General features: G+C 41.5%; 1 protein-coding gene across 1 annotated transcript; it reads left to right on the forward strand.

Annotated features, from left to right (window-relative positions):
- The first annotated feature begins 2,386 nt into the window (after positions 1–2,386).
- MS4A2 (membrane spanning 4-domains A2) lies at positions 2,387–10,017 on the forward strand. The gene is made up of 7 exons (XM_045485360.1): positions 2,387–2,671; positions 3,725–3,848; positions 4,383–4,517; positions 6,574–6,630; positions 7,406–7,561; positions 7,902–8,000; positions 8,864–10,017. Exons 1-7 carry the CDS (start codon positions 2,610–2,612, stop codon positions 8,960–8,962), a joined length of 732 nt encoding a protein of 243 aa, XP_045341316.1. The 5' UTR covers positions 2,387–2,609; the 3' UTR covers positions 8,963–10,017.
- Positions 10,018–13,624: the final 3,607 nt, after the last annotated feature.

A 13,624-nucleotide genomic window follows, 5' to 3' on the forward strand; every position in this document is an offset into this window, starting at 1 on the left:
CCCACATGTGAAACAGTCTAGAAGCCCGAAGCTATGTCTTCCGTTTCTGATCTGCATTTTGCTATTGAAAATTCTTGCAAACGAGCATCCTGTCCGAACACCAAAGACCATCCTCCATTTATTTCCCGTCTAAATCTCAAGCCTAGTCTCTAATTTTTTGCTGCATGCATCATGCACTATTCCGGGCTCCCAGGAAACACCGTCAACAGGCATTTCTTCAGGCAATTTGCCAGCAGATGTGGTCTCATTTCACTGAGGGAGAAGCAAGCAATTTTAAATCCTGGCTCAAATGATACTTGGCTCAGGGAATCTCTTCCTTGAACGCTGCGTAGCCCTTATCACGTAGAGTTGTTACAATCTCCTGTGTTTCCAGCGGCATCTGACATGTTGGAGACCTGATCTCATTTATCTACGTCCTACTCTGCTAGCTTGTGAGGGTGAGTGGGGCCAGTGCTGGGACCATGGTATCCACTCCTGCATGCTCGGTGACAGAGCAGTGCCTGACCCAGAGCCTGATGTCCTTTTTGGATAAATATGTAAGTAAACGACTGTTCTTTCTTTTCTTTCTTTCTTTCTTTCTTTCTTTCTTTCTTTCTTTCTTCCTCTTTCTTTCCATTTGCAAAACATTTATTATTTTAATTTAATTTAATTTAATTTAATTTAATTTTATTATGAATATAATTTATTGTCAAATTGGCTTCCATACAACACCCAGTGCTCATCCCAACAGGTGCCCTCCTCAGTGCCCATCCCCCACTTTCCCTTCTCCTCCCCCATCCCCCCTCAGTTTGTTCTCTGTATTTAAGAGTCTCTTGTGGTTTGCCTCCTTCCCTTTCTGATTGTAACTATTTTTTTCCCCTTCCCTTCCCCCATGGTCTTCTGTGGAGTTTCTCAAGATCCACATATGAGTGAAAACATGATATCTGTCCTTCTCCGATTGACTTATTTCACTCAGCATAATACCTTCCAGTTCCATCCATGTTGCTGCAAATGGCAGGATTTCATTCTTTCTCATTGCCAAGTAGTATTCCATTATATATATAAACCACATCTTCTTTATCCATTCTTCAGTTGATGGACATTTAGGCTCTTTCCATAATTTGCCTATTGTTGAGAGTGCTGCTATAAACATTGGGGTACGTGTAAGGAGTGTTATTTCTTACTTCCAATAAGACATCGGTTAGGTCCACAAGTCCCCAGAGGCACAGTGGGAAGATGGCACATGGGTTAGTAAATTTCTGTCATGAAAGGTATGCTTATGTATCATGTAATGTCTTCTGTTCACACACATATCTCAGTTTCCTGGAGAACGAGGGGGAATTTTATCACATCTCAGAGACACATTGCAGGTGACTGACTAGAGGTGCAATTTGTAGCATCTCGTAGTTTAAGGAAGAGCAACTCTGGGTTATGTCTGTAGTTAAACTCAAATAAAACAATCCCAGATCTGTGAATCTTACCTGTGTATTCATTTTTCTAGCTAGTTATGCTATTAAAATCAGCACCTTCATTAAGCTGGGACCCTAATTTAGATACCTTGCTCGGTCCGATGCTGATTTGATTGGCCTATAAGATTTATTACCAAGTTCACGCCCCTCATTTCTCCATGGCTGCATCCTCACCATCACAGAAATCAAAGCAGCAGAGTCAGTGTAACATTTAGCAGCTCGTGGAGTCTTTCATGTGAACACTTAGCTGCCACACTCTATCAGGAAAGGCCCACGGCATTCTTCCTGTCCAGTCTTGGAGCCTGTCTGCTGCAGACTCCTAGAAATAGTGTCCAAAAGTCAGGAAGAGAGAGAAAGACAATAAATATTGAAGTCAGAGACCAATTCAGAGATCCAGAGGCTAAGACACACTTGCAGACAGTGTTTCAGCCTTTGTGCGTGAAGGCAAGTACACTTTAAACAGGGAAGACGGGATGCCTGGGTGGCTCAGTGGGTTAAGCGCCTGACTTTGGCTCAGGTCATGATCTCACAGCTTGTGGGTTCAAGCCCCGCGTGGGGCTCTGTGCTGACAGCTCAGAGCCTGGGGCCTGCTTCGGATTCTGTGGCTCCTCTCTCTGCCCCTCCCCTCTCTGTCTCTCTCTCTCTCTCTCTCTCTCTCTCAAAAATAAACATTTAAAAAATTAAAAAAAATAAACAGGGAACACAGGCTTCTCAAGGGTACCTTTGGAAAACTTCTGGCACAGAAACGGCCAAGTAGAGAAAGCTCCAGAAGAGAAGAACATCTCTTTCTGTCCTGCGGTTCTCTCTCACCTTCTCAGTCTCCACTCAACTGTTTTTGTTTTTTGTTCTTTCTGGTTCTGTAAATGGTCCGGGTCGCAGGCGGGTCTATTCTCCAGGAGTCTCAAATTTCCTCATTCCATACTTGTCCCTGTTCAGTCCCTCAGTTTTGTTCTTCGATATAACAAAACCACAAACAAACCTACTGCTCTTTATCAGCTGGGAAGCTTATCTCTGGGACACATGCCTTGAGTATGAAGATAGTCATCAAGGTCATGAGACAACCCATCCTCACTGACCATCTGGAGCACACGGTGAGAGGAAGCCCACTAAGGCTCATCGTGACAGCATTCTTCACGGGTCGCTCGCTCAGCTCATGAAAAAATGGACACAGAAAGTAGTAGCGGGGCAGGTCTTGCTTTCCCAATGCCACAAAGCCCCTCCAGGTAGGTACAGGCTGCTGTTTGCTTTCTGTTCCCAGTGGGCCAGTGATAGCGACAGTGCCGGGGAGACGCCAATTCATGGATTTAGGCACAGACCCATCTGGTTTAATGAATACATCGAGTATAAAGAAGCTATCTGCTATACTTTGCCAGTAGTTCGTTCTCTCTGGGTGATGGGGAGGAAGGTTTTCGCTCAGCTTGGGAACTGGGAATAACGTGAACTTCCTCACAGAAGGACCTTATATTGTGGGGTTGAGGTAGGGGGGTTTCGTACTAACGAAGATTGAGATTTCTTGCCTCTGCATCTGAGGTGTGTTCAGGGAGAGAAAGTTTTCAGAACAACCCTGGGCTCATCCCTGGTTTAATCTTTGTGAATCTCCTTCCACGGAATCCTGTCCCACTGTTTAGAGAGAAAACAGGGGGTGGCGGGGAAGGTGCATAATTCAGTTTTCCTTTGAATACTGAAGATGGTCATGTTATTAAGACATTCCTTTTAAAGATTTTAGGAGAGGCTGATGATAGAGCTTTGGGAATCAATATTGGACTGAATATTATTGCAAAATGTTAAGTATATTCCAAAGTTTTAGAAGGGACAGTAGCTCTGGTTAGCCTCCTCTGAGGCTGAAAACAAGAATAGAGATTTAACCAACCCTTAAAAGCCATTCCTTTGTGCACATGAAGGTGAGTGTGTCGTTGGCAAAATATATTCAGGTCCATTTCTGGGTTAAAAAGACTGAGAGACACATAGGTAAACGCGTCTGTTTGCTTTTATGTTTATTTATCAGCGTAGATCACTGAGAAAGAACTTGGTAGTGACCCCACACCAAGAATAAGAAGACTTGGCTCATTTTTTGTTCCATTTTGTTCCTCTAATCACTAGCCAGACAGTGATCTTGGCCACTAACTTTGACTCAGTTTCTTATACATTATAATGAAGACTTTCACTGAAAGATTGTTTTTGAAAAAATAATCAATCCCCCCCCCCCATTCCTGTCAGTTGAGAACTTCACAGAGAGAGAATTTTCTCACGGCTGAATTTCTGCTTAAACTATACAGCGTGCCCCAGATCGAACTTTCGGAAGTATCTCTCCATGATAACGCCTTACGGGAGGAGGCTGCCCCAGCCCCACCAAGCCGTACCTGGCTGAGGTTTTTGAGGAGGGAGCTGGAATTCCTGGGGGTGAGTGAGCATCTTCCCACATCAACCGAGTAGAACTGGCTCTACTCTGAGCCAGAGTATTTGGGTGTATGAACAGTTTCCCCACTTGGATTCATGAGGCATGAAAAACCTGGTAGATGAGGAGGCAACATGGGTCCCGGTTGAGCAGAGAGAAGCATTTCCTCATGAAGACTAGGAGAAGAATGGCAAAGAGGATCTGCCAACACTGGTCAGTTGCTGGTGGGTTAATATCACGAATATCAAATTAATAATCGTTGTCTGCACCTCGATGGAAAGAACAATTATTGATGTCTACCATGACTATGTAAATAAAGGCACATGAGAAATGCATTGGCCATCCCTGCATCAGGTCATGCCTGTATCCATTCGTAGAGGGGCCTGATGATTCTAGAAAATATTGCATTTGAATTCTGTCTCAGGATGGCTTAAGACACCCAAGCAATTTCTCATGTTTGGCCTTCATCATAAGGACGTTGATGCAGTCTTGAAAAAATACCTTCTTATTTTACAAAACATATGCATCTTTTTCCACAGGTAACACAAATTCTGATTGCTTTGATATGTCTTTGTTTTGGAATAATCGTCTGCTCTGCGATCAATGTTTCCGAATTTAAGGAAGATTTTTTTTCATCATTTAAAGCAGGCTACCCATTCTGGGGAGCAATGTTTGTGAGTAAACATCTACAATTGCCTCTGAGATAACACTGCATGTAGCTTTTCTCTTGCCCACATCAGATCTAACCAACTATTTATTCTAGTATTTAGAGTATATATATATATATATATATATATATATATATGTATTGCAGTTTACAAAGCACTTGGGGTAAGCACATTAGTACTCTTTTATCAGATGAGAAACCTGAGATTAATGAAAGTGAAATGAATTGTCCAAGGGACATTTAGCTAATAAAAAATGAATCGAAACTTTCAGAATCCAGGGGCGCCTGGGTGGCTCAGTTGGTTAAGTGTACGATTTCAGCTCAGCTTGTGATCTCATGGTTCCTGGGTTTGAGCCCCGCATCGGGCTCTGCGTAGACACCTCTGAGCCTGAAGCCTGATTCAGATTGTGTCTCCCAATCTCTCTCTGCACCTTTCCCCCTTGTCTCCTCTCTCTCTCAAAAATAGAGATCAACATCAAAATAAATAAATAAATAAATAAACATTCAGAATCCAATTCCAGAAAAATATCCCTCACGCTATTTGTCAGTCAAGTTATCTTCATGACGGCAGGAAGAAGAGACTGAGGAGGTGAGGAGGACAAGGTCAAACAAGGCCAAGGGTATCTGATAAACTCATACTATGTCCTGGAAACTCTTTTAGGTGCTTTCTCATTGTATCTCTTTTTAAAAATATATTTATTTATTTATTTATTTATTTATTCATTCATTTAGAGATAGAGAGCACAAGTGGGGGAGAGGGACAGAGAGAGTAAGAGAGAGAATCTGAAGCAGGCTCCATGCTCATGACCCTGGGATCATGCATGACCTGAGCCAACATCAAGAGTCAGCTCAACTGACTGAGCCACCCAGGCACCCGTTCATGACTCTTTTTGAACCTTTGCCATATTTTATTTGACACGTCTCTCTACTGTCCTTCATTCCATACGCTTCGCTTATTAGGTGTCTCTCTACCCGTCATACACTCTGAACCTTTGGAATTGTTTTGAATTTGTGCTATTGACTTATATTTTCAAGAAATCTTTACTCATGTACATCTTCATAATTACTTTATGTCTACATGACCTATGTGAGACCCAAGATATGCATGCCACATACACACGCTTCTTGCCCAAAGGGGCTGACACTCTAACACACAAGATGCTCATACAAACAAATAATTACAACAAAATGAGAGCCATTTTACAACAGTCATGTACCAGGTCTGCTGGACCTTGCTACTCCAACAGTAACTCATAGCTTGTCAGGATCAGCATCACTCGGGAGCCTGGTAGAAATGAAGAATCTCACGCCCCCTCCAGGACCTACTGGATAAAAGTCTGCATTTTGCAACAGACCCATACATACGGACAACAAACTGGAGGTTGCCAGAGGGGAGGGGTGTTGGAGGATGGTCAAAATGAGTGAAAGGGAGTGGGCAATAAAGACTTCCAGTTATGGAAGGAATCAGTCGTGGAATAAAAGGCACAGCACAGGGAGTATAGTCAGTGGTATTGTAATAGCGTTGTACGGGGACAGATGGTAGCTATACCTGTGGTGACCAGAGCGTAATGGATTGACTTGTCGAATCACTATGTTGTATGCCTGAAACTAATGTATCATTGTGTGTGTGTCACATATACTTCAATTAAAACAAGTAATCTGGGAATGCCTGGGTGGCTCAGTCAGTTAAGTGTCCAACTTCACCTCAGGTCATAATCTCGTGGTCCATGGGTTAGAGTCCCATTGTTAGCACAGAACCCACTTCAGATCCTCTGTCCCCCTCTCTTTGCCCCTTCCCTGCTCTTTCTCTATCTCAGAAATAAATAAACATTAAAAAATAATAATCTGTATTTTAACAAGACTGTCACATGATTCATATGCACACTTAATTTTGAGAAGCACCCTATAGGACATAAGAACTCAACAATGATGAGCTTATGGGAAATATTAATACATAGCTTTATAGAGTACCCACAACTTAACCTTACATTTGGAGGATAGGGGAGAAAGGGGAAGTAAAGACAGAGACTCACTTTATTTCTCCCTTCCTTCCTTTTGAACAGTTTGCTATTTCCGGATTTTTTCCAATTCTGTCTGAAAAGAAATATGCCATATATCTGGTGAGTTGCAATTCTGTCTTTATCCATCTGTGAGAAAATAAGAAAAATGGAATTTTAGGAGTCTTGAGGGAGATGTGCCATCATCTCCCCTATAATGAGTGAATGTGGATGTGGTTTTTTTTTTTTTATCCAATCTACTTTGTGTTGGATATAATCATTAAAAATATAACCATTACAATATCAATCGTCTTCTTAAAAAGACAGTAAAGCATCAGTACCTTGACACTTGTTTTAAGAAATATCCCCACACTGGGCCTTGTCCTTGTGAGTACAGTCATATCGTCAAATGGATGATTTGTTTCTTTTTTTTTATTTCCTTTTTTTTTTTAACGTTTATTTATTATTAAGCGACAGTGAACAGGGGAGGGGCCGAGAGGGAGGGAGACACAGAATCGGAAGCAGGCTCCTGACTCTGAGCCATCAGCACAGAGCCCGACGCGGGGCTCGAACTCACGAACTGCAAGATCGTGACCTGAGCCGAAGTTGGGGGCTTAACTGACTGAGCCACCCAGGCACCCCTGATTTGTTTCTGATTAAGGAGACTGCTTGAGGAGAGACGATGTGTGTCCACAAGGGCCTTCCTGACTACAGTCCTAGCAAGAAGGTTATAGATGCTTAGCAAACAATGAGTACCCTGCCAAGATTTCCTTTTTCAATTTACATTTGGAGCCAAGGCAGAATTTACTGGATGCAACCAGCCGTAAGAATGCAGGGAGGTCTACTGAATGCGCTGGCAGATGGAGGCCCAGGTCTGAGTGTTGTCCTTCACCATCAGGTGTGGGGAAGCCTGGGAGCAAACACCGTCAGCAGCATTGTTGCAGGAATAGGAATCTTCATCCTGACCATCAACTTGAAGAGTTGCTGGCCTCATATCTACAACTGCCAGGAAGCTCGTGGAGATGACTTCTGCTTTGTGGCTTGGTTTTCCACCGTATGTATTTCTTGTGGAAGTGCTAAGATTCTGACTCCCAATCCAAGTAAGAGCTCCCTTTCCCTTTTCCGTGAACCCCATCCTCTGCTGTAACTTCTATCACATAACGTAGTGTTCTGGGGGTGCATGTATGGAGATGCTGGCTGCCGACCCCTTCCCAGCTGAATTCTGTGAGGTTGGAGTCACCTGCCTGGACGACCATCGTGTGGTGTCCCCATGCGTATGTCACTTCATTGGGACTGATCATGTTGAGGGGGTGATGAAATCAGGGGCTGCTATAATGGAGCACATTTTCAGGGCACCTACCTTGTGACTCCACTTGTTGGTTATTGTTCAACAGGAGATCGTGGCAATGATCCTGTTTCTCACCGTCCTGGGGTTTTGTAGTGCTGTGTCACTCATGATCTATGGCCTTGGAGAAGTATTCCAGGAAAAGAAGGTAGGTAGAGGCCTGATAATCCTGAATGACAAACTGAAGAATTTGAGCTTCATCTTAAAAGTACGTCCTGGATCTCTGGGAACATTTCTTCTAGAAAATTATTTCTTCATGTTTCAGTATTTTGGTTCCCAAATCTCATATTTTAAATCACATTTTTCCACTTGTAAAAGCCCCAATCTCCGGGTATATCCTCATGACTGAGCATGAGGAAAGTAGAGTTTTCATAATTTTAGAAAAGGCTGTGGGTTGAGCATGAGAGACAAATGTGAAAGTAGCATGTGATGGAAACTTCCAGGTATCTGGGCTTATTTTCTCTTCCAGAATAGGTCCCTCATATGTGTTCCTACTCTCTCTTTTTTCTTGGCTTTCACCTTCTTACTTGCTCTGAAGGCTCAATTTTCTTTCCTTCCTAATTCATGACTACCAACTACATTTCTGCTTGCCTTACCCATCCATTATACCTTTGATGTATGAAAAGGACTCACCAATACTTGCACAAGCACGGACTCAAATCTTCCAGATGATACACACTCCCTTCATCTGTCCATTTGCCAAAGCATTCAAGTCTGGTGGCCTTTTTTTTGTTTTGATCACTTGCCTCCAAAGATAAATAAGACAGCAGATATACCAAAGTTCAGACACAGTAGTCTCACCAGCTTGTTATTGACTGATGTAATTTCTCCTGGGCCCACTTGGCCAGCCAGCCTGGCTTGGTTTATTGGAGATGGAAGTAATAATTACAGGGTAATGAGAGAGAGAGTGACACTCAGAAAGTCAAAAGAGATGAGATAGATCTCTCGAACAAGTCGTCTAGTGGTGGAAAATTCCTGGTGATTAATATTAAATCATTTTTCCCTCATCAGATTCCAGAAGATCGTCTTTATGAAGAATTAAACATATATTCGCCAATTTACAGTGAGTTGGAAGACAAAGGGGAGACATCTTCTCCCGCTGATTCATAAGAATTATGTGTTCAGAACATTCTGACTCACAGCAAAAGGTCTAGAAAAAACCAAGATCTTTGTTTAAGGGGCTACCGACAAAATTTCAATTCTCTCTATGGTCTGCCAGTTTTACATTAAGATTTATTCTCCAGATGGTAATACTCTATCTGTTGTTTCTGCTCGCCTAGATTCCCCCTGCCTCACCCATTTTTAGATATGATTGACTCCTTTTTTTCTTGTTTTCTATTGCTGTCTCATACCTACTTTTGTGGGAAGTCAACGAATAATCAGTTAGCATTTACTCTGTGCCTATAATGGTGCAAATAGAGGAAACAAGAGGAAGTCTGGTTGAGAGATGAGTTAAACTTTGACAGTTCGGTCATGTTTGGTTCTTAGCCCTTTTCAGAGTTCATAAGGGCTACAGATGTGCGTGATATATGTCCCCCTACTGGACTGTAAGCACCTAAAGGACAAAGCCCATTCAGCAAATGTATACTGAGGACCAAATAAGTGTTCTAAGTTTTCCACATTTGTCTCTTTCACTTCATGTTTCCCAGTTTCCTATATCATGGGACCTCAAAGTGTATTTATGGAGTGGATGGGGGAACATTCTGAGAAGATATACCACTGGGTCAGGTGCCAGGTTGAGTTGCGAAGAAGAAAGAAATTACTTTAAGGTGAATTTGGAGGTGAGAAGGAGGCCAATTGGCAGATAATTAGCAATAGGTGTATAGTCAAATGGAAATTTGAAAAGAATTCTATTCTATTAATCATTTTGGTGGATGTTTATCACATCAGCTTAGCAATGGATGCTTCCTGCTTATGTTTGATCTTATGTGGAGAGCCCAACATGGAATGTTAGAAGGATCACAGATCTTAGAAAACGCATTGGAATCCCAGGCCTATTGCTTTAGTTGAGTGGGTTGTGGGAAGTTATTTAATTTTTTTTTTACTTAATCTGGTTTTTCTCATATGTAAAATTAAGACATTAGGAATAATTTACCTGCCAGGATTAAAGGTCTTTTGTGGGAACACACACACACACACACACACACACTTAAAACTAACTCAAATGGCCCCACTCTCTAATTCCACTTCAATTTTCTCTCTTAAATACACTGTTTGACCATCTCGCATCTGCACCCCAACTTGAAATGTTCTGTCATCTCTTCTGTGCTTGCTTGAATTTCTTCTTTCTTCAATCCCTACCTTAAGTCCCTCCTCATTCTTTAAGGTTTTCCAGTCAAAATTGTTCTTTTCTCTAAATGATAATTTTTTTTCAAACCAAATACTCACACACACACTTTACACTATATATAACTTCCACATGCAAATATTTTTAATGGTTATTTATTTATTTTGGGGAGTGAGGGAGTGAGGGAGAGATAGAGTGCAAGGAGTATAGAGAGAGGGAGAGAGAGAATCCCAGGCAGGCTCTGCATTGTCAGCACAGAGCCCGACATGGGGCTCAAACTCATGAACCTGAGCAGAAATCAAGAGTCAGATGCTTAACCGACTGAGCCACCACCCAGGTGCCCCTCCATATGCAAATACTTTACATCCCCTTAATGATCATACATTTTTTTCAAAGACACAAAGTCTCACAAAAATCTGTATATTTTCTGAATCATTCATATTTCACATTCACTGACACAATTTTGTTCAATAATGTTTGCAGAATGATGAGTGAGCAGTGGGGAGTTTTACTAGGTTACTCAGTATCTGGTGATATGGATGGGTAAAAAACCAGGAAAACCATAAATGGAAAGATCATTTAATGAGGAATTTGAAATGAAAGAAGAATAAATGAATGAGGACTTGAGATTAAATGGAGTCAGTGGGGATGGAGAGAAATGGTCATACCTAAAACGTGGAGTGAAAGAGAAATTGGTAGACGTTGTTAACAAGTTGAATTAAAAGACAAGATTTGATAAGCGATTGGTTGATAAACACATTCTGTCACTGGGTCTGAGGTCAAAGGAGAATACCTGGTAAGTGTGTGTGAAACATGGATTGTCAGAAATATGAATTGATGAATCTGATGTAGGAAGTCAGAAATATGAATTGATGAGGGGTGCCTGGGTGGCTTAGTCAGCTAAGTGTTTGACTTTTGATTTTGGCTCAAGTCATGATCTCATGGTTGTGAGATTGAGCCACGAGTTGGGCTCCTCACTGGTGGAGCCTGCTTAGAATTCTCTCTCCCTTGCCCTCTGCCCCTCCCCCACTTATGCTTTCTCTCTCTCTCTCCCTCTCACACAAAAAAAGTATGCATTGATGAGGGAGGAGCACCTATAGACCTAAATTAGGCTCAGTATTAGGCTTTTATTTTTAGGAGACAAAAAAGAAATGCAGTAGAGAGAGCCTGATGGCATCTAATACAGAGTTTTGGTCAAAATGAAATTTGGTGTCATTATTGGAGAGATCATTAATGAAGCAGATTAATACTCTGGGGGAATTATTTTGAGATAAAAGGGAAGCCAAGTTAACTTTCACATGCCTATAATCACAGGGGTGATGGGAAGGAAAAAATTTTAGGGTAGAAGATACAAGAATTAGTCAGAAAAGTGAATTGTGGAACAGTAGAGAGCAGGTAGTTCAAAGTAGAGAGAGGTCAGATAAAGAGAGAATAACTCGCCAGCTCAGACAGCATCCGCTGGCAGGGTGGGAGAGAAGTCTACAAGAGACGTCTTGTCCTGGGTGTGGTAGGCAAGAGAGAAGTCTGCCTCCAGGTGAGGCACAGAGATGGGGAGAGCAAGTAGCAATGGTGAATGAATGCCAGAGGTGCAGAGAAGTTTGAACCAGGGGCTGGTGGTAAGTGAATAGAACATCTGCAGAAGCATTTAGAAAGAGACAATGCAGGTATATGTGAAATGAGAAGAGAATAGATTGCGAATCAAAAATCACAAAGAAAAATAAGCAAAATGATTACATTGCTGTGGATGTTTTTGTTAGTAAGAGGAGGAAAAAATAATTCACAGCTTTAGCCTAAGCAGATGAGTCCTGTGGAGGGTCAGAAGAGTCATCTTGGGGCATTATTCACAAGTCATTAATAAAATAATTATGTTTTATATACTTTGCCAAAATTAAAAAGTGACAGGGAGAGATTAATTTCCCCAGGCCATAAAAGTGATCACATAACCACACACTTGGTATGCTTAATCTAGCCTTAGAACCTCAGGTTTTCTACTTTCATTTTTCTGAAATAAAATTGTGTTTCTCAAAATTTAATAGCAACATGAAAATATACCCTTTCACTGTGTTGCTTGTTATATTGTATCACCATTCTTGATCACATCACTTCCATGGCATATATATTCCCATCCAAACTCCAAAGCCTGGTCTACCAGGACCCCTAGAAATGGATTCAGTCTGGGGTGCCTGAGTGGCTCACTCAGTTAAGCATCTGACTTTTGATTTTGACTCAGGTCATGATCTCATGGTTCATGAGTTCAAGCTCTGTGTCAGGCTCTGTGCTGACAGTGTGGAGCCTGCTTGTGATTCTCTCTCTCTCTCTCTCTCTCTCTCTCTCTGCCCTGCCCCTGTTTGCTCTACTTCTCAAAATAAATGAAAATAAACTTAAAAAATGCAAAAAAAAATGCAAAAAAAGAGAAATGGATCCTTTACAATTGTACATTATCATTCTTTCTCTAACTCAATTCATATTTTAACCATGTTATTGACTATATCTTTCCTGTGTATATGACACAATTTTTGTCTCAAGACCATTCTGATAGTTGTCCTGCCCCCTGCCTGCCTTTTATCATATGTCCACTTCAGGCATACCCTGAGCACACAACTGGCCTTCTTCACACATTCATTGCTTCAAATTATCTTTCTAAGAATTTCAACTTGAAGGTCATCTACTCCATGAAAACTGCCTAATGCACACCTGTTCATCCAGCCTTCATTTTTTGCTTCATAACCACTTCACCCTGTGATGTGGTATGTGATCAATAATTGTTAGTGTACTTGTGATCTTCCTGATGTATCCTCAATTACTAGTATTTGTGCAATAAATTGAAATAATTTCAGTTGATTTCTTATCTGTGTTTGTGTTTGTGTTTGAGGGTGAGGGTCTGACCAAGGATGACAGAGAATCAAAGCACCAATTCAATTGCCTGGGACCAAGAACAGGGTGTGGAGTCCTCTTTTTTTAATCAATGTTTTATCAAATGGAACAATCTATAAATAACCCTATGGACAGAAAACAGTTGTAAGAACAATTGTCAGCCATGTCTTGTCAATAAATGGTGGGATAAAGGGTTAAAAAACTTGTTATCATGAACCTCATTTTGGGGCGCCTCGGTGGCTCAGTCAGTTAGGCATCCAACTTTGGTTCAGGTCATGATCTGGCAGTTCATGAGATCGATCCCCGCATCGGGCTCTGTGCTGACAGCTCAGAGCTTGGAGCCTGCTTCAAATTCTGTGTCTCCTTCTCTCTCTGCCCCTGCCCCGCTCACACTCTGTCTCTCTCTCTCTCTGAAAGATAAGCATTAAAAAAAAATGAATCTCATGTTACAAGTTGGTCCTGACTCTTATTTATTTGCTATGCAATGTGAACTGGGAATAGTCTTTTCCTTTTGTGGACTTCGGGCTCTCCATCTAAAATGAACAGAAAATTGTTGAAAAGGTGACAAAAGATTTCTAATTGATATTTCTGTGCTTTTGGTAAATCACAAT

The sequence above is a fragment of the Leopardus geoffroyi genome, chromosome D1 (genome assembly GCF_018350155.1).
Source record: "Leopardus geoffroyi isolate Oge1 chromosome D1, O.geoffroyi_Oge1_pat1.0, whole genome shotgun sequence".
Classification (NCBI taxonomy): Eukaryota; Metazoa; Chordata; class Mammalia; order Carnivora; family Felidae; genus Leopardus; species Leopardus geoffroyi.